This window comes from Bufo bufo, chromosome 11 (genome assembly GCF_905171765.1).
Source record: "Bufo bufo chromosome 11, aBufBuf1.1, whole genome shotgun sequence".
Lineage (NCBI taxonomy): Eukaryota > Metazoa > Chordata > Amphibia > Anura > Bufonidae > Bufo > Bufo bufo.
The window spans coordinates 21,315,003-21,336,026 of NC_053399.1; the positions used below are offsets into that span (position 1 = coordinate 21,315,003).

General features: G+C 43.3%; 1 protein-coding gene across 1 annotated transcript in view; it reads right to left on the minus strand.

Moving 5' to 3' along the window:
- TDP1 (tyrosyl-DNA phosphodiesterase 1) overlaps window positions 1–21,024 on the minus strand; it is an 89,595-nt gene that overhangs the window by 19,519 nt on the left and 49,052 nt on the right. Inside the window, exon 14 of the mRNA XM_040412123.1 lies at window positions 6,938–7,040. Within this exon, the coding sequence (XP_040268057.1) occupies window positions 6,938–7,040 (103 nt within the window). The remainder of the gene's footprint in view (window positions 1–6,937; window positions 7,041–21,024) is intronic.

The window sequence follows — 21,024 nt, forward strand, 5'->3', positions numbered from 1 at the left end:
AGCTGGCAATCTAGGTCAGCCAGTAGATATTCATTTATTCTCCAAGTCGGGTTCGGTGGGCGGCTATATTGTTCTAAGATTTTCACTGAAACGGGTGCATGGTCTGACCATGATATAGTTCCTATCTCAGAACTTGTGATAGACAGGAGTGAAGCTCTGTCTACCAGCACTAGATCTATGCGGGAGTATGACAAATGTGCGGGAGAGAAATAGGTATAATCACGTTCCAGAGCGTGATGTAGGCGCCAAACATCGTATAAGGCCATTTTAGAGAGTATGCCCATTAGTGTATCAGAATTCCTTCTTGTGAGGGAGGATGAGTCTACAGATATATCTGGAATTACATTAAAATCTCCGCAAATAAGGACCCTTCCTTGTTGAATGGATTGGACCTTATTCAGGAGCTTTTGAAGGAAGCGTTGAGGGTGCGTGTTGGGTGCATAGAGACTTACCAAGGTGTGTAAGACGTTATTCAGATAACATATGTGGATAATATACCGCCCACCGGAGTCGACAATAGAGGATACCGCAGAATACGCCACCGTGTTTTTGATTGCTAGCAGCACTCCTCTTTTCTTCTTGGTGCAGTGAGCCTGGAGAATAACTGGGAAACATCTATGTTTAATGCGGTCAGCATCGGCAGCTAAAATATGTGTCTCCTGGGCACAGAAAATGTCACACTGCAGGGAGAGGGCCTCCCTCCACATCAGGTTGCGCTTGTAAGGGCTATTTAGCCCCCTAACGTTTAAAGTGCTAAGTTTTAGTACCATTAATAATCAACAAAGCTTTTAGCGCAAAAAATATATCCCGATGCGGAGGGAGGCACAACCCCAGCAGCCAAGGATGCACACCAATAAGTATAGCATAACATAGGATTCTGCCTAGAACATAAAAAAGGGTGAAAAACAAAAAGTAAGACAAGAACAGTGACTGGGAGGTCACAACATACAATAAGGCACTGATTTGCGCCTTAGCACTTGTTGGGGAAAAAGTCCTGCCAAAAGCCAGAACAGAGGCTAATAGGACTGCTGCTCCATAACATTAGAAGCAGAAAGGATGTCCCCTTTAATGCGTTTTCTTGCGTCGTCTATTCTCCACCACTTGCCAATCCCCATAACTATGGTGATGCCTAGGAGCATCAGGATTATGTGTAGGTTCCACTGTAATGTTCCATGAAGCGAGAGTTGCTTTTCCCTCAGCTACTGAACGGATCACTACCATTGAGCCCTCTTTGTGAATTAGAAGCTTAACTGGAAAGCCCCATCTATAAGCGATGGAGTGTGCTCTCAGGGCAGAAGTGATAGGGGCCAGGTTCCTTCTGAGCTGTAGCGTTGCTGCTGAGAGGTCCACGAATAATTTCACCCCCTCATATGGGGCCGGGAGAGTCCCAATTTTTCTTGCGGCCATAAGGAGTTGCTCCTTAATATGGAAAAAATGCACCCTTGCTAGCACATCTCTTGGAACATCATCCGGCAGGTGCTTAGGCTTGACAATCCTGTGCGCCCTGTCGATTATCAAATGATTTTCAGAGCTATTAGGCAGGAGCAAGCGAATTACCTTCTGAATATATTCTGCTAATTCAGACCCGGTTATATCTTCTGGAACCCCCCGCAATTTGAGGTTGTTCCGGCGGGAACGGTCCTCTAAGTCCGCAATCTTGGCTTTAAGTTGATTGACTTCATCAGAGAGGAGCTCATGAGAATCAATTAAAGTGTTATGGGAAGAGGCAAATTCGCCCATCTTCGTCTCCACATGTACCATCTTATCCCCCAGCTCTGTTACTGTAGCCTGGATCGGGACTAATGATTTTGCTATTTGTGCAGTGATAGAATGGTGAAATGCTAAAAGCATGTCCTTTAGTAAAGTCCCAGAGGCTGGTTGGTCTGACGTCTGCAGACTCTGTAATGCCTCATGTATAGATGGAGAACCCGTCGGACCCCCAGATGGAGAGGTACACTCACCGGAGTTGCTGGGGCCTCGATATCGTGGCCGCTGTTTGTCAGGGCTGGCCGTCGGTGAGGTCTGAGTGATGGCGTTCTCAGGATGCGCGGGAAGGTCTTCCCCCATCATTCTTTGCCCTCCGTGTGAGGCTACTGCTGAAGGGGATTCCACAGGAGAGGTGCTGGATGGGGTGTGCTGTTGCTGGAGACCGGACGGAGAGCGCGATCCTGATGAAGAGGAAGGGCTGGAGCCCGGTGTGCTGCGCGCTTCTTCTCCGCCGGCGCCATCTTTGATCTTCTCCTGGGTAAAGAAAAAGTTTAATTTGCCCTGTTGTTTCAGGCTCTTCTTGCCTCTAGTCATCATGGAGGCATACAGGAGCTTGGAGAGAGAAACGGGCGGCACTTTGGTGGATATGGCTAGGGTTTAGCAGGTCTGTAACGCTGTAATGGAGCAGGAGCTCAAGTTCAAGCGTCCATCTCACTCGGCTGCTTGGCCACGCCCTCTGACAGATGCCCTTTAACATGCTCAATCTTTAGTACTACAGCACATCGGCTAACACTAGGGATGTTTGGCAGTGGCCTCCCCTCTTCTACAGTGCAATGGTGGTCATATACTTGTACATAGGAGGCAGTATTAGAGTAGTTATATTCTTGTACATAGGAGCAGTATTATAGTAGTTATATTCTTGTACATAGGAGGCAGTATTATAGTAGTTATATTCTTGTACATAGGAGCAGTATTATAGTAGTTATATTCTTGTACATAGGAGCAGTATTATAGTAGTTATATCCTTGTACATATGAGCAGTATTATAGTAGTTGTATTCTTGTACATAGGAGACAGTATTATAGTAGTTGTATTCTTGTACATAGGAGCAGTATTATAGTAGTTATATTCTTGTACATAGGAGGCAGTATTATAATAGTTATATTCTTGTACATAGGAGGCAGTATTATAGTAGTTACATTCTTATACATAGGAGACAGTATTATAGTAGTTATATTCTTGTACATAGGAGCAGTATTATAGTAGTTATATTCTTGTACATAGGAGGCAGTATTATAGTAGTTATATTCTTGTACATAGGAGGCAGTATTATAGTAGTTACATTCTTATACATAGGAGACAGTATTATAGTAGTTATATTCTTGTACATAGGAGCAGTATTATAGTAGTTATATTCTTGTACATAGGAGGCAGTATTATAGTAGTTATATTCTTGTACATAGGAGGCAGTATTATAGTAGTTACATTCTTATACATAGGAGACAGTATTATAGTAGTTGTATTCTTGTACATAGGAGGCAGTATTATAGTAGTTACATTCTTATACATAGGAGACAGTATTATAGTAGTTGTATTCTTGTACATAGGAGGCAGTATTATAGTAGGAATATTCTTGTACATAGGAGCAGTATTATAGTAGTTATATTCTTGTACATAGGAGGCAGTATTATAGTAGTTACATTCTTGTACATAGGAGGCAGTATTATAGTAGTTACATTCTTATACATAGGAGACAGTATTATAGTAGTTGTATTCTTGTACATAGGAGGCAGTATTATAGTAGTTATATTCCTGTACATAGGAGCAGTATTATAGTAGTTATATTCTTGTACAGAGAGGCAGTATTATAGTAGTTATATTCTTGTACCTAGGAGCAGTATTATAGTAGTTATATTCTTGTACAGAGAGACAGTATTATAGTAGTTATATTCTTGTACATAGGTGGCAGTATTATAATAGTTATATTCTTGTACATAGGAGCAGTATTATAGTAGTTATATTCTTGTACATAGGGAGCAGTATTATAGTAGTTATTTTCTTGTACATAGGAGCAGTATTATAGTAGTTATATTCTTGTACATAGGAGCAGTATTATAGTAGTTATATTCTTGTACATAGGAGCAGTATTATAGTAGTTATATTCTTGTACATAGGAGCAGTATTATAGTAGTTATATTCTTGTATGTAAGAGGCAGTATTATAGTAGTTATATTCCTGTACATAGGAGCAGTATTATAGTAGTTATATTATTGTACATGCTGAACACAGAGCTGAATCCAATAGTTATGAACCCGCATGAGAAACTGTAAAGAAATGCTGTGTTGATAACTTTTGAACCATGAGAGATATTGCAAATCTGATTGTGGCAATCGATTTCTGAGAAAATTTTGGTCTGGTATGATAAATTACCCTCTTCCCATTGGAAAAATTTGCCCTTGATCCAATAAGGATATTTTATTTTCCCTTTTTATATATGAAATAAAAGGGTGTCCTGAGAGTGAGCATGAGCTGTGATAGCCACTATATAGCCACTATATAAAATACGGCACTATGATTGGTAAGCTGTGAGGAGCCTGCTGCACTCACAGAGTACCACAGTCTCTTCAAACAGCTGATTGCTTGGGGTGCTGGGAATGGGACCCTCACCATTCAGATATTGGTGACCTATCCTGATAATAGAGAATTCACAGCTAGGACAATTACCCATCAAAGGGTGTAATAAATGAGGTAATAGAATTATCAAAATTCACAGATTATCCTTCATAAAACATAACCTTTATTAGGATCTATATCATATAAAACACCCCAAAATAACAACTAAACAATATTATCACGGTCAAATGTGAATTGGTCCACCGTCTTGTCGGCAAAGGTTGAGATAATGTAGATCTCGGGCACTGTCCCTATATCTGACCCTAAGACTATAGACCCTGCCTACAACGACGGAAGGGACTTGGGACTAGAGACTTTGTAATTGAATATATTATATTTATATTGTTTTACCAACAACCATCACAACCATAGATGTATGGACAACTCAGATTATGTGGTTGTGCCAATATAGCTTGAGTTATGTGTATTTTTTGTATATATTATTTGTGTTTTCACACTTTGGTTTTTCACAATTGCACATTATTGTTTATTATTTCGATGTACTTTTGTACATGGCAATTTGGTCAATTATTTAGTGATCGGTCATCTCCATAATAGGTTCTATCCCGAATCAAGGCCGTCTTAGGGAATTTAGGAGGTTCCTGATACGGGATCGCCCCTATCGGGGAGGCTATTCTGTCGTTGTAGGCAGGGTCTATAGTCTTAGGGTCATATATAGGGACAGTGCCCGAGATCTACATTCTCTCTACCCTTGCCGACAAGACGGTGGACCAATTGACATTTGACCGTGATAATATTGTTTAGTTGTTATTTTGGGGTGTTTTATATGATATAGATCCTAATAAAGGCTATCCTGATAATAGGCCATCAGGAGAAAATCACAGACAACCCCTTTAAGTTGACAGTTAGAAAGTGAGGAACTTATTAAAATATTATTGAAAACTGGATGCTGTCTAAAAGGAAATCTGTTATTTCTTTGTTTATTGTGCTGTGGTCTTGGAGGGGGGGGGGGGGGGGGGGGTTGCTCTTGTTACTATATTTGTATCTGTTACACCTCCTGCTGGTGACAACTAAAAGTACACAAAGCACCTATGCCTCTCAACAAGCTAACAAGCCTTGTAGCCTGGCTGTTCTCGAGTCTATTCACATAAGAGAATTCAATGCCCAATTAACCAGGCAGGAGTTCTGCTTGACAGCTCCCTGAATTCATGCAGCAGAGGAAGAAATACCAGTTAATGCAGAATTACAGGGTATTAAGACATAACATAGTGTAATTTTCTTAGTATGAGACCTTAGTATGTATACAGATGCTGAGTGCATAATGCACATACTTTAGGCAAAGGCTCTTGGGAGGCAGGACAGGGGCTGCTATACAGTCAATGCCATTTAATGATACCTTGCAGGTCTTAGCCCATTATGAGCTTGCAGGCAGATACGCTGCACACATTATATTTTAAAATATATACTATAATATAATGTGTGTGTATATATATATATATATATATATATATATAAAATCAAATAGAAAGCAGGACTGCACTCCGAAATATGATGAAAAAATCAAAGCAGTTTATTCACCCATGTTATGGCAAAATTTGCGACGTTTCAGCTCTTGCGAGCCTTTCTCAAGCAGGCTTGAGAAAGGCTCACAAGAGCTGAAACGTTGCAAATTTTGCCATAACATGGGTGAATAAACTGCTTTGATTTTTTCATCATATTTCGGAGTGCAGTCCTGCTTTCTATTTGATTATACTATTGGGGATTGCCGTTGCCCCCTTTTGGACATTGCACCCGCTTGTCAGGTTGGTGCTCCCGTTGGACTTTCTTTATATATATATATATATATATATATATATATATATATATATATATATATAATCATATATAATATAAATTATGAGCAGTATAAATGGTATGCAATATAACTACTGTAATAGTAACTCTAAAATGGCTCTAACCTGCATCACATATGAAAAGTGTGAACAAGGCCTTAGATGGGAAATAATTGAAAATGTGATGTTCTTTTTCCATTGGAGTCGTAAAAATGTATTTTAAACAAGTGCAAATAATAGGTCATCAGCGCACTAGAGATCAGTGGCAACAACACTAAAAATGCAGCCTGTCCATTCACTAGAGATCAGCGGTGACATCACTGAGAATACAGCCTATCCATTCACTAGAGAGCAGCGGTGACATCACTGAGAATGGAGCCTATCCATTCACTAGTGAGCAGCGGTGACATCACTGAGAATGCAGCCTATCCATTCACTAGTGAGCAGCGGTGACATCACTGAGAATGCAGCCTATCCATTCACTAGTGAGCAGCGGTGACATCACTGAGAATGGAGCCTATCCATTCACTAGAGATCAGCGGTGACATCACTGAGAATGCAGCCTATCCATTCACTAGAGATCAGCGGTGACATCACTGAGAATGCAGCCTATCCATTCACTAGTGAGCAGCGGTGACATCACAGATACCACAGATGCTAAGCTCTATTATACGATCGCACCCATGCGTCCTGGGCAGTGCCCCGACCCCAAGGATTCATTAATAACAGTGATAACAACACAGATGCTCCAAGTATGGACTCACAAAAGCAGATGGCAGGAATAAGACCCCCAGTTCATAGGACCGGATAAACAGCTGGGTCCCATTCTTCTCCAGAGACCCCCACGCAGCTTTGGAGAGGTTTGCACTGAAAGAAACAAAATAAATGATAAACATCACCAATACTTGTAACAGCTCTGAACTCGTCTGTGTTGGAGAAAAATAATTTGCGTTTCAAACATTTTGAAGGGGTTATCTGGCAAATGATAATGATGAATTATTCTCAGGATAGGTCATCATTATCACATCAGCTGTAGCTGTTTCAGGGAGCCGCTGCATTCACCAGAGCTCTGGTGAGCAATACAGGCTCCCTGCAGCTTTCCAAGCAACTTGGTATTGCAACTCAGCTCCATTGACTTGAATGGGGCTTAGCTGCAACTAGACCATGTGACCGAAGTACAGTGATGTCATTGGCCTGGGAAGAGGCTGCGATGCTCAAGGCCCCTTCTAACAGCTGATCAGCGGGGTCCCATGTGTCGCACCCCAGCACATCTGATACTGATTGACCTATCCTGAGGAGAAGACATAAATATCTTTTCCTGGATAACCCCTTTAACCCCTTCAGGACCCTGCCATTTTTTACCTTAAGGACCAGGCCATTTTTTGCAAATCTGACATGTGTCACTTTATGTGGTGATAACTTTAAAACACTTTTATTTATCCAAGCCATTCTGAGATTGTTTTCTCGTCACATATTGTACTTTATGACAGTGGTAATTTTGAGTCAAAATATTTCATTTTTATTTATAAAAAGAAATACCAAATTTATCAAAAATTTGGAAACATTCACACAATTTTCAAAATTTCTATTTCTCTGCTTTTAAAACAGATAGTATTACCTCCTAAAATAGTTATTACTTTACATTCCCCATATGTCTACTTTATGTTTGGATCATTTTGTAAATTAAATTTTCATTTTTTGGGACGTTAGAAGGTTTAGGCTACTTTCACACTAGCATTTGGTGCGTATCCGTCATGGATCTGCACAGACAGATCCGTTCAGATAATACAACCGTCTGCATCCGTTCAGAACGGATCCGTTTGTATTATCTTTAACATAGCCATGACGGATTCGTCTTTAACACCATTGAAAGTCAATGGAGGACGAATCCGTTTTCTATTGTGCCAGATTGTGTCAGTGAAAACGGATCCGTCCGCATTGACTTACATTGTGTGTCAGGATGGATCCGTCTGGCTTAGTTTCATCAGACGGACACCAAAATGCTGCAAGCAGCGTTTTGGTGTCCGCCTCCAAAGCGGAATGGAGACTGAACGGAGCCAAACTGATGCATTCTGAGCGGATCCGCATCCATTCAGAATGCATTAGGGTAAAAACTGATCCATCCGTTTTGGACCGCTTGTGAGAGCCCTGAACGGATCTCACAAACAGAAACCAAAACGCCAGTGTGAAAGTAGACTGAGAAGTAAATCTTAAAATTTTTAAGAAAATTTCCAAAACCCAATTTTTAAGGACCAGTTCAGGTCTGAAGTCACTTTGTGGGGCTTACATAATAGAAACCACCCATGAATGACCCCATTTTAGAAACTACACCCCTCAAGATATTCAAAACTGATATTTCAAACCTTGATAACCCTTTAGGTGTTGCACAAGAATTAAAGGAAAATGTAGATGAAATTTCAGAATTTCACTTTTTTTGGCAGATTTTCCATTTTAATCAATTTTTTCCAGTAACAAAGCAAGGGTTAACAGCCAAACAAAACTCAATATTTATTACCCTGATTCTGAAGTTTACAGAAACGCCCCATATGTGGTCGTAAACTGCTGTACGGGCACACGGCAGGGCGCAGAAGGAAAGGAGCGCCATATGTTTTTTGGAAAGCAGATTTCACTGGGATAATTTTAAGCTGCCGTGTCACATTTGATGCACCCCTAGAGTAGAAACTCCCCAAAAAATGACCCTATTTTGGAAACTACGGGATAAGGGGGCAGTTTTGTTGGTACTATTTTAGGGTACATATGATTTTTGGTCGCTCTATATTACACTTTTTGTGAGGCAAGGTAACAAAAAAATAGCTTTTTTGGCACAGTTTTTATTTTTTGTGTTTTAGTGTTCATCTGACAGGTTAGATTATGTGCTATTTTTATAGAGCAGGTTGTTATGGACGCGACAATACCAAATATGACAACTTTTTTTTGTTTGTTTTAATTTTACATAATAAAGCATTTTTTTTAAAATGATTTTTTAATGTCTCCGTATACTGAAAGCCATAGTTTTTTTTTATTATTTGGGTGACTGTCTTATGTAGGGGCTCATTTTTTTCAGTATGAGATGACGGTTTGATTGGTACAATTTTGTGGTGCGTATGACTTTCCATCACTTGGTATTACACTTTTTGTGATGTAAGGTGACAAAAAATGGCTTTTTGACACCGTTTTTATTATTATTTTTTTTTTACGGTGTTCACCTGAGGGGTTAGATCATGTGATATTTTTATACAGCAGGTTCTTACGGACGCGGCAATACGTAATATCTATACTTTTTTTTAAATTTAAGTTTACACAATAACAGCATTTTTGAAACAAAAAAAAATCATGTTTTAGTGTCTCCATAGTCTGAGAGCCATATTTTTTTTTTGGACGATTGTCTTAGGTAGGGTCTAATTTTTTCCAGGATGGGATGACGGTTTGACTGGTATGGTTTTGGAGTGCGTATGACTTTTTGATTGCTTGATATTACACTTTTTGTGAGGTTTTAACACAGATTTTTTTATCACAGTTTTTATTTTTTATTTTCTTCGGCGTTCAGGTGAGGAGGTGGATCATGTGATATTTTTGTAGCGTCTGTCATTACGGACGCGTAATACCCAATATGTCTGGTTTTCTTTTTTTTTCTTTTTTTTACAATTTTATGTGTTTTATTTTGGGAATTTATATATTTTTTTTACTTGAAACTTTATTTATTTTTTATTACTGTTGTGGAAATTTTATTAGGATCTGTTTCTAATATATTGTATATTGTCATCATGTCTCTCAGTGTCAGGGTAAACCATTGGAGTGGATATCTTCCTGTGTATGTCCTGTCACAGCTGCTGGGCGCAGAGGTCTCCGTTGGCGAATGGTCCATGTGCTAAGCACTGGGCTGTGGGCCGGGGGAGACTGATGTGTTCAGCAGAGCAGTGTTTTGTTGGCTGATGTATGGACACCGGCTAGGGCCCCCGCGCAAGACGCAGATTTATTGGCTTGGCGTGGATGCATTTGTTAAGAGAACAATATATGAAAGGAACGTGCGTTTGTTGTCTCTAGTGCGCCTCATCAGCCGCTGGAGATAATGACGTTGTCCTGTAAATAAACATGCATGAGGATCATAGTAACTTTATCTGGCATTGATCACTGAGCAAGGCTGGATAAAGTTAACTCCAGTGGTTATAGGATACATGTGTTTGTTAGCTGGCTATGTTATTCTAAATAATGGTGTCTTGTCTTCCTATGTCATCACTTCCTGCATCCTTGTTACATGAAGCAAGTGGTCGGGTAATGGGCCAGCCCCTTTTCTATTGTTACACCTTTTGTGAGTAAACAATAAAAGGTGAGAAGACTGTGGAGGAGGGGAAGTTGCTCAAAAGAACTCAAAATGGTAACACCTGTGTCTGACTCTGACTGCTTGTCCTTACACAAAGTTTGATAAGAGACCTGTCACTGTCACTAGTGGAGTACCTCAGGGGTCAGTATTGGGCCCTATTCTCTTCAATATATTTATTAATGATCTTGTAGAAGGCTTGCATAGTAAAATATCAATTTTCGCAGATGACACTAAACTGTGTAAAGTAATTAACACTGAAGAGGACAGTATACTGTGTGTGTGTGTATATATATATATATATACACTGAAGAGGACAGTATACTACTACAGAGGGATCTGGATAGATTGGAGGCTTGGGCAGATAAGTGGCAGATGAGGTTTAACACTGACAAATGTAAGGTTATGCACATGGGAAGGAATAATGCAAGTCACCCGTACATACTAAATGGTAAAACACTCGGTAACACTGACATGGAAAAGGATCTAGGAATTTTAATAAACAGCAAACTAAGCTGCAAAAAACAGTGTCAGGCAGCTGCTGCCAAGGCCAATAAGATCCCCCATAACACTGTCCTCCACAGATCCCCCATAACAGCGTCCTCCACAGATCCCCCATATAACAGCGTCCTCCACAGATCCCCCATATAACAGCGTCCTCCACAGATCCCCCATATAACAGCGTCCTCCACAGATCCCCCATATAACAGCGTCCTCCACAGATCCCCCATATAACAGCGTCCTCCACAGAACCCCCATATAACAGCCTCCTCCACAGATCCCCCACAACACAGCGTCCTCCACAGATCCCCCACAACACAGCGCCATCCACAGATCCCCCCACAACACAGCGCCATCCACAGATCCCCCACAACACAGCGCCATCCACAGATCCCCCACAACACAGCGCCATCCACAGATCCCCCACAACACAGCGCCATGCACAGATCCCCCCACAACACAGCGCCATCCACAGATCCCCCACAACACAGCGCCATCCACAGATCCCCCACAACACAGCGCCATCCACAGATCCCCCCACAACACAGCGCCATCCACAGATCCCCCACAACACAGCGCCATCCACAGATCCCCCACAACACAGCGCCATGCACAGATCCCCCACAACACAGCGCCATCCACAGATCCCCCACAACACAGCGCCATCCACAGATCCCCCACAACACAGCGCCATCCACAGATCCCCCACAACACAGCGCCATCCACAGATCCCCCACAACACAGCGCCATCCACAGATCCCCCACAACACAGCGCCATCCACAGATCCCCCACAACACAGCGCCATCCACAGATCCCCCCACAACACAGCGCCATCCACAGATCCCCCCACAACACAGCGCCATCCACAGATCCCCCACAACACAGCGCCATCCACAGATCCCCCACAACACAGCGCCATGCACAGATCCCCCACAACACAGCGCCATCCACAGATCCCCCACAACACAGTGCCATCCACAAATCCCCCACAACACAGCGCCATCCACAGATCCCCCACAACACAGCGCCATCCACAGATCCCCCACAACACAGCGCCATCCACAGATCCCCCACAACACAGCGCCATCCACAGATCCCCCACAACACAGCGCCATGCACAGATCCCCCACAACACAGCGCCATCCACAGATCCCCCACAACACAGCGCCATCCACAGATCCCCCACAACACAGCGCCATCCACAAATCCCCCACAACACAGCGCCATCCACAGATCCCCCCACAACACAGCGCCATCCACAGATCCCCCACAACACAGCGCCATCCACAGATCCCCCCACAACACAGCGCCATCCACAGATCCCCCACAACACAGCGCCATCCACAGATCCCCCACAACACAGCGCCATGCACAGATCCCCCACAACACAGCGCCATCCACAGATCCCCCACAACACAGCGCCATCCACAGATCCCCCACAACACAGCGCCATCCACAGATCCCCCACAACACAGCGCCATCCACAAATCCCCCACAACACAGCGCCATCCACAGATCCCCCACAACACAGCGCCATCCACAGATCCCCCACAACACAGCGTCATCCACAGATCCCCCATAACTATGTCATAACCAGCCGCGTCAGCGGCTCATATGGGAAAATGTAATGGTTGGGGGTCACCACAACATGAGGAACTGTATTAAGGGGTCACGGCTTTAGAAAGGTTGAGAACCACTGCCCTAAAGTGAGGAAAATTGGCTTCTACCTCACAGTTTTTTTTTTGCCTTCCTCTGGATCAACTTGCAGGATAACAGGCCGAACTGGATGGACAAATGTCTTTTTTCGGCCTTATGTACTATGTTACTACTATGTTACCTGATTTCTACTATTAATATTTCTACAACATTATGAAAAACACTTATTTTTTACATTTTTTTTTTTGGCCCACTCTCGGACTTAAATTTCTGGGGTCTGATCCCCTCTGCAATGCATTACAATATAACCTGTATTGCAATGCATTGGCCGTCAGCTTTTATGCTGACAGCCTGCCTGTGAGACCCAGCCTAAGGGCTTGTTCACACAAACGTTTTTTGCGTTCAGTCTACGGGCCGTTTTTGCATTCTGTATACAGAACCATTCATTTCAATGGGTCCACAAAAGATGCGGACAGCACTCCTTGAGCTGACCGCATCCGTTGCTCTGTTCCGTGACCCCGCAAAAATTATGAGACATGTCCTATTCTTGTCTGTTTTGCGGAGAAGAATAGTCATCTCTATAATGGGCGTCCTGTTCCGTTCCGCAAATTGCGGAAGGCACACAGGCGGCATCCGTGTTTTGCGGATCACAAAAAACGGCACTGTTGTGTGAACAAGGCCTAAGGCTTCCGTATAAGGCAAGCTCCGATGCCTAGCATCGGGCTTGCCTTCTCTGCCATCGGGTCCCCGTCACTGCAGCGCGGGGACCCGATTGTGAAGTGGAGGGCACCCATGCCCTCTGCGAACCTTCTTCTGCATGTCGCGGTCAGCTTTGACGGCGACATAACTGGGGTTAAAACGCCGACATCAGTGTTTTCAGCGATGCCGGCGTATGCAGCAGGGGCCCGGCTGTCAGTGACTGCCAGTTCCGTGCTGCTGATTGGGCGGGCGCAGCTCCTGCATCCGCCCGATCAGCCCGCCGTACATGTACGGCGCTGGTCCTTAAGACACGTCCACCAGCGCTGTACATGTACGGCGCGTGTCCTTAAGTGGTTCTGCAATTTACATTTCATAGTACTAAGCCACATAAAATGATAGTAAAAAAATAAAAATTATATATATATATATATATATATATATATATATATACACATACACACACAGCAAGGGCTCATGCATACGACCGTATGTATTTTTCGGTCTGCAAAACACGGATCCGCAATATGGATGACGTCCGTGTGCATTCCGTATTTTGCCGAATGGAACAGCTGGCCCCTAATAGAAAAATCCTATCCTTACAATACACGCTCTATAGTTTCCCTCCAGGCTAGCCTGCAGACTTTTTAACAGCAGCTCTGGACGTGACTAGAGTACAAAAAAAAACAACACACAACTTTAGTCAAGATCAGCGCAAGAGATTTTTATTCAATATATCGTATGTAGAAGTTCTTCAGCAGAGATGCTGTGCAGTGGTGCTTAGTGTAGGGCAGGAGGCAGCCAGCACCCAACGCCTTACCCCTTTAATCAATCATTTCTGATGATGTCACAATTCCCCGCCAGCCCCGAATCCATCCACATTCGCTGTATTGTTTTACAGCTGAAAGGTCACCTGCATTTAGATTCGGTCAATGCACAACACAACATTCAGCGCGGCTTTCTGTCAAGCACAATGTAAGTTAATAAAACGCGTCGGGCTCCTGTTCCAGTCCAATCACTGTAAAAGTCAGACTAGGACTTCACTGTGATAAAAGACACTCAGCTCTGCGCCATCTCAGGCTGAACATTGCCTCCAGGCTCTGAATCTATTTTCCCCCCAATTATCTGCATTTTCCAGCGAGGATCCTTTACTAGACCCCCTACGCGTTTCTGCAACCCCGCGGCTGCATTCAATGTTAGATCCCCGAGGTCTGCACCTTGTTCGCTCATTGCATTACCATCTGTCTCCAAGATTGGGTCAGAAGTCTATCACATATGGATCGCTCCTCCAGCAGATCTGCTATTTTACCCATCACAAACGCTTCGCAGCGGGAAACGTCAGCAGCGGTGGGATTATTTACATCGCATCCCCTGCGAGATCCCTGGAGGGGGTTTGAAACCAGACGTTCTGTACATTCACAGCAGCAAATACCCAGGACATCATTTTACAGTGCATATATCATCATAATATAGAGGGGGCAGAGTGCAGTTTGTCATATGACAGATTCAACTCTGCTACATCTGTAAAATGTACTTACTTTACAGCTCCATTCATTTGATAAGTGTGAGAATATTACAAATCATCACCATACATTTACAGGAAGATTTCCTGTTTGCATAAAAACTGTTCACACGTTCAGGATTTTTCATGACCATTTTGGGGCACATTCTGTGGCAAAATCCTCAAAAAAGAAAAACAACCACAATCTAAATCCAATAAGCGACAATCAGGTTTTGTGCGGAAAAAATGAAAAAAGAATCTGCTACAATAAGGCCTCATGTGCACAACCATATTTTCGATTCGCATCTGATCTGCAGTTTTTGCGTATCGAATGCGAATCCTATTCATTTCAATGGGGCTGCAAAAGATGTGTACTATCCGTATGTCCATTTCGCGGCCTGAAAAAACAAAACAAAAAATAACACCTGCGGCATACTGAACTGCACATCTGCAGTTAAAATATAAAGGTATGTTCACATCTGTGCTACGGAATCCGGCAGGTTGTTCTCTGCCAGAACAGCCTGTCGGATTTCACCGTATCTGGCATTGTTTTACTGCCGGATCTCTATTGACTATAATGGGATCCGGCAGTGATACCGCCGCTTTCCGGCAGGACAAATATCGCTGCATGCAGCCTTTCTTTGTCTGGCCGCCAGCCGGCGATTTTGCCAGAACAGCCTGCCAGAAATCCAAAAGCTACTGTGAATATTACCTTAGGACAGGGATGCCTAACTTGTGGCCCTCTAGCTGTTGCAAAACTAAGACTCTCAGCATGCCCGGACAGCCTACAGCAAGGCATGGTGGGAGTTGTAGTTTTACAACAGCTGGAGGGCCGTAGATTTGGCATCCCTGCCTTAGGATGTACCTTAAAATTCTCCTGTGGATCCTCTACTAAATATGCGCTATGGCAAATCCGACACACATGAACGCAACTTCTCACAGCTGAGGGTTTGTTACACTCACAGACAATGCTGCGAGCTAACCTGCCTGGACTCCAGACTGATACATTGTAGCAAACGATATATCTGCAGATATCATTACCTCCCATGTCTAAGCTGGATGCAACTGTTACAAACTCTCAGCTCTGAGAAGCATTAGGTCTGTACTGGGTTTCAGCCTCGGACTTTTGACCATGGCAGGTGTATTTGAGTATACTTGGCATGGTCGGTTGGGCCAGATTTATGAAAATGTATATAATCCAACCTATAGTGTCGAGGCCTGATTGAGGCCTGTGATATACCTGCTTCCACCAAATATTGATTGAGGCCTGCGATATACCTGATTCCACCAATTACTGATGTGGTTGCATGTACTTCTTTGTAAATATGCCTGGGTAGGTTGGAGTGACTTTTCGACTTTTCAAAAAAGTTGCAGATAATAAATGTAGCTTAAAGGGGATGTCCCATGAAAATCATTCTACAGTTTTCAAAACAGCACCTGGATCTGAATTATTTTGTAATTGCTTGTAAATAAAAGTTATTCAATTAAATGTATCTGTATAGCGCCACCTGCTGTTTTTTAGTTTTTTCTAATTTCTTTGTCCAGCTCCCTGAGATGGACGCACATGCTCAGTTTCATCTTTCAACTTCCTCCTGAGTCGTGATCGGGAGAGCATGGACACGCCCCCTTAGCTGCAGCAGAAAGGACACTCCCCTTGAGCTGCGAGCTTGATATAAATCTAGCAGAGCAATAAATGGGGAGATCTCCGGATCCATGTGAGGTGCAGGGCTGGTTCCTGTTAGAAAGAGATTGTCATGTCCTATATGATGTCTGATTTTCAGTTTTTACATTAGTCATGGGATAACCCCTTTAAGGCCTCCTGCACACGGGGGTGAGTGAACGCACATTAGATCCGTACAAATTTCTGTGCATTTCTGCCAGCCCTATGATAGAAATGTCTATTCTTGTCCGTGGCTGCGGCCAAGAATAGGACATGCTCTATCTTTATAGCGGGACCGCGGAACGGAACTATGGATCCGTTGCGGCCCCATTGAAATTAATGGGTCCGCACCCATTCTGCAAAATTGCGGACCCAAAACCGCACATATTCCACAACGTGTGCAGGTGGTCTAAAAGTGATCTACACTGAAACCACACCCACTCTTGTGCTCCAAAACGAGAAGTGGCACCGCAAGGTGCAGAGGTCAAAACCTTGCAAATTTTGCGCAAGATACTGAGTACGACATCACTTGCAACAATTTTTAAGCCAAAGTACTGGTGGATCAGGTTTTATAACTGTCCCCCTCAGTGTTTACAGTCACTGACTGCAAGCAGAGATCCTGAAAATAAAGAGCAATGAAACACAAAAGGGGAGATTTATCAAGGCCAGTCTTGTTTTTTCCTGTGCTGTCGGAGGATGCGCTTAATTCACGACGATGCACATGACATATCATGAATTAACCCTCACAGCCCTGGGCGATTTTGCGTTTCCGTTTCTTACTCCCGGCCTTCTCGGAGCCATAACATTTTCTGTTCACATAGCTGTACAAGGGCTTTCTTTTTGTGGGACAGGTTGCGCTTTCTAATGGCACCATTTAATATTGAATATCATATAGTCGGAAACTGGAAAAAAAAAAATTCCAAATGGAGTGGAATTGGGAAAAAAAAACCACAATACCGCCACAGGTTTACGGGTTTAGTTTTTACAGCATTCCCTATGCGTTAATTCTCTAGGTCAGTACAAATATGGCGATACCACATTTGTATCGTTTTTATTTTAAAAAAACAAAAAAATAAAAACAAACTTTTAAATAAACAGTTTTCACTTTGCATCGCCATATTTTGACCCCCATAACTTTTTTATTTTTACGTCTATGGAGCTGGAGCAGGACGATTTGTACGTTTCATTGACACTGGGGAGTGTACGACTGAGGGGTTGTCTCATCATGGACGATGGGGGAATATTGCTAGGATATGCCCTCATTGTCTTATAGGTGCGGGTCCCACTGCTGGCAAGGTGGTGGCTGGAGGACTCCGGTCTGGCCACTACCAAGCTGGCTCCCCATAGAAGTGAATGGGAGCGTACCGCGCATGCGCAGCCCCCGCTCCCATTCATTTTTACGAGGCCGACGGAAATAGCCGAGCCAGCTATTTTCTCCGACTCCATAGAAAATGAATGGAGGTCTGCTGCGCATGCGCAGTGCGCCCTCCTTCACTTTCGGGGCTCCGTTCTTGATATAGGTGCGGGTCCCAGCGGTGGGACCCGCACCTATAAGGCAATTGGGGCGTATCCTAGCGATATGCCCCCATTGTCCATGATGAGACAACCCCTTTAATCACTTTTTATAAAAAAAATAGGGTGTTTTTGGACATGGCAATGCCCATGATGTTTATTTTTTTATGTATTTTAACTATAATTTTGGGGTAACAGGGGTGATTTGAATTTCCCTTTTTTTTATTTAATTTTTTTTTAATGTATATATTTAAAAAAAAATACCTTTTTGTTTTCACACATTTTAAAAGTCCCCCTAGGGAACTTGAACATGCAATCATCAGATCACTTTTTATCATAGACTCCAATGCGTTAGCATCAAAGTCTAAGAGAATTTTGCTATGAAGCCCTTCACTGGGACAGGGGCTGCCGCAGGAAATAAACAGCTCCCCCGATTGCTACTAGCGAGAGTCGTTACAGGCCTTTGAAAGCTCTTTCCTGTTTTTTTTTTTTTTTAGCTCTCAGATAATGTGGTCATGTTTGACAATGGCATCTGAAGTGGTAAATGTCTGTGATCGGCGCTAATGCCGATCGCAGACATTAGCCCCGGTGACTGCTGTTGAAAGCAGCAGGCACCTTGGGGCTATAGCGCCCGCAAGCGGGAGCCATCTTTAAGGACCGGGCCAGTGCCGTACATGTATGACGCTGGTTGGGAAGGGGTTAAGCGCATCCTCTGGCAGTCAATACACTTAGAATAAGATGTACAACAGCTGGTGTAAAGGATGATGAAAACTGGCGTACATGATAATAAATCTGGGTGAGGTTGGTCCTGCTCGGACTTCCCCTTCCTTTTCAGAAAGTGGGTTCAAAACTTTTTTTTTTTGTGCAAATGAATTAGAAAGAAAGTCGCTAACCCATGGTTTGTGACTTTTTACGCCAGTTTTCTGCATAGCGGATGTGAAATTGACCCCAAAACATTCTTTAAAGTGGCATTCCTAAGGCATATTGATTGTATATATCATGTCTGATAGGTGCAGGTCCCTCTAAAGAATGGGGCCCTGCAGTGACTGGAGGGTACAGTGCGTGTATGAGGCGTTCTCTCCATTCAATGCTATGCGACATCCGAAAAAATCTGAACGGACGCATTCGACTATTTTTGTAAGCCCCATAGCAGTGAATGGGAGCAGGCCCACCCTTCTATTCACTGCTATGGGACTATGGGAGGGGGTCCGTGCATCCGCCATGTACCCTCCGTTCACTTCGGGGCCCAATTCTTGAGACAGTAGCGGTCCCAGGGGTGGGTGGACATTTTGTCCCATCACATTGGGTTGCTCATGAGGGAGGACATCATTGAAGCCCTTCATTATTATCCTCAGTCCGGGACACTCCGGGCAAAAAATAAAAATTAATCCTTTGGCTGAAGTCATGGAGCTGTACATGCTTCATTCCCCCGAGTGACGCCATGACGGAGGCCCCCCCCCCCTACTAGGCCAAAGCCTGCGCTGCCATAACGACAAGGAGGTGAGCCACTTGAGTGTAAGAAGTATACGCAAGACCTAATGTCATCAGGAGAACTACTCCCCCTCCGGACGCAATGATGACTACTTCCCTGCAGGATACTAACAGGACACCAAGGACAGAGGAGTTTAGATAAAGTTAAGATGTTAAATTACCTCAGGATTGTGTCTCTCAGGCTCCATGACGCATCACTTCTACCTCCAGTTTCCCGCCTTCCACTCGCTGGGAGGGGCTTATCTGTGTGCTTCGCCCCCATGTACTGAGGCAACTGCTCGTGGAGCCAGACAGATTGCAGCCACTTGATGCCACAGTGTGGAAAATATGTAGTAAAAGGAAAGAAAAGGGAGCAGAAAGCCTGCACAACATAAAAGTACAGCACACATAGAAATAAACATTTTTGACCGGAGTGGTCCTTTAAGGGGAATCTGTCCTCACAATCTTGGACTAGTATCTGAGGTAATATGTCAGCAGTAATGCAGATAAGGGGGAGATTTATCAAACTGGTGTAAAGGAAAACTGGCTTTAGTTGCCCATAGCAACCAATCAGATTCCACCTTTCATTTCCCAAAGGAGCTCTGAAAAATGAAAGGTGGAATCTGATTGGTTGCTATGGGCAACTAGGCCAGCTCTACTTTACACCAGTTTGATAAATCTCCCCCCTTATCTGTAGTACTGGGTGGCTGGGCGTCCCGTTCTTCAATGCAGCAATTTAGTCAATATGGTTATTTCATATGAGAGACGTATATTTGCACTTGAGGAATTACAAGTGTCTGTATAACATACTTCTATGGTAAATACTGGACACCGTACGACTGTGACTTCACTCACTGTCACTATTATACCATTGTGTCTGCTTAGCTACAGTACTGTACTGTATTGTACTGCTCTTATTTGCATGCATTATTGTTTTACTTTGTTCAAATCAATATGTTTATTCTTCAATAAAACAAGTTAAAAAAACAAAAACAAAAAAAAAAAACGGTGGCGGAATTGTGTCCACCCCCCCCCCCACTTCCACCCTTTCTGAATTTTTTTTCCAGCTCCCCACCATAACATATGCAATATTAAATGGTGCCATTAGAAAGTACAACTTGACCTATTTACAATATATGATGGTCACAGCTTATCTATTCCCTCTACCTGTACAGTGACCTATTCACTATAAATTATGGTCACAGCTAGGGGTGGGCGATATGGCCTAAAATCTATATTGCGATATAATTTTAAGCATGTGCGATATGCGATATATATCGCGATATATTCTATATTTGGGGGGGTAAACTTTATTTTTTTTTACTTTTTATTTAATAACTATTAGCCTCCTTAGGGGCTAGAGCCCTTCTCCTATTCACCCTAATAGAGCTCTATTAGGGTAAAAGGGACTTCACACTCTCCCTGCTGCCCTGTGCATATTGCACACAGCAACAGGGAGCTGACTATGGCAGCCAGGGCTTGAGCAGCGTCCTGGCTGCCATGGTAACCGTTCGGAGCCCTGCACTGCTGGGGCTC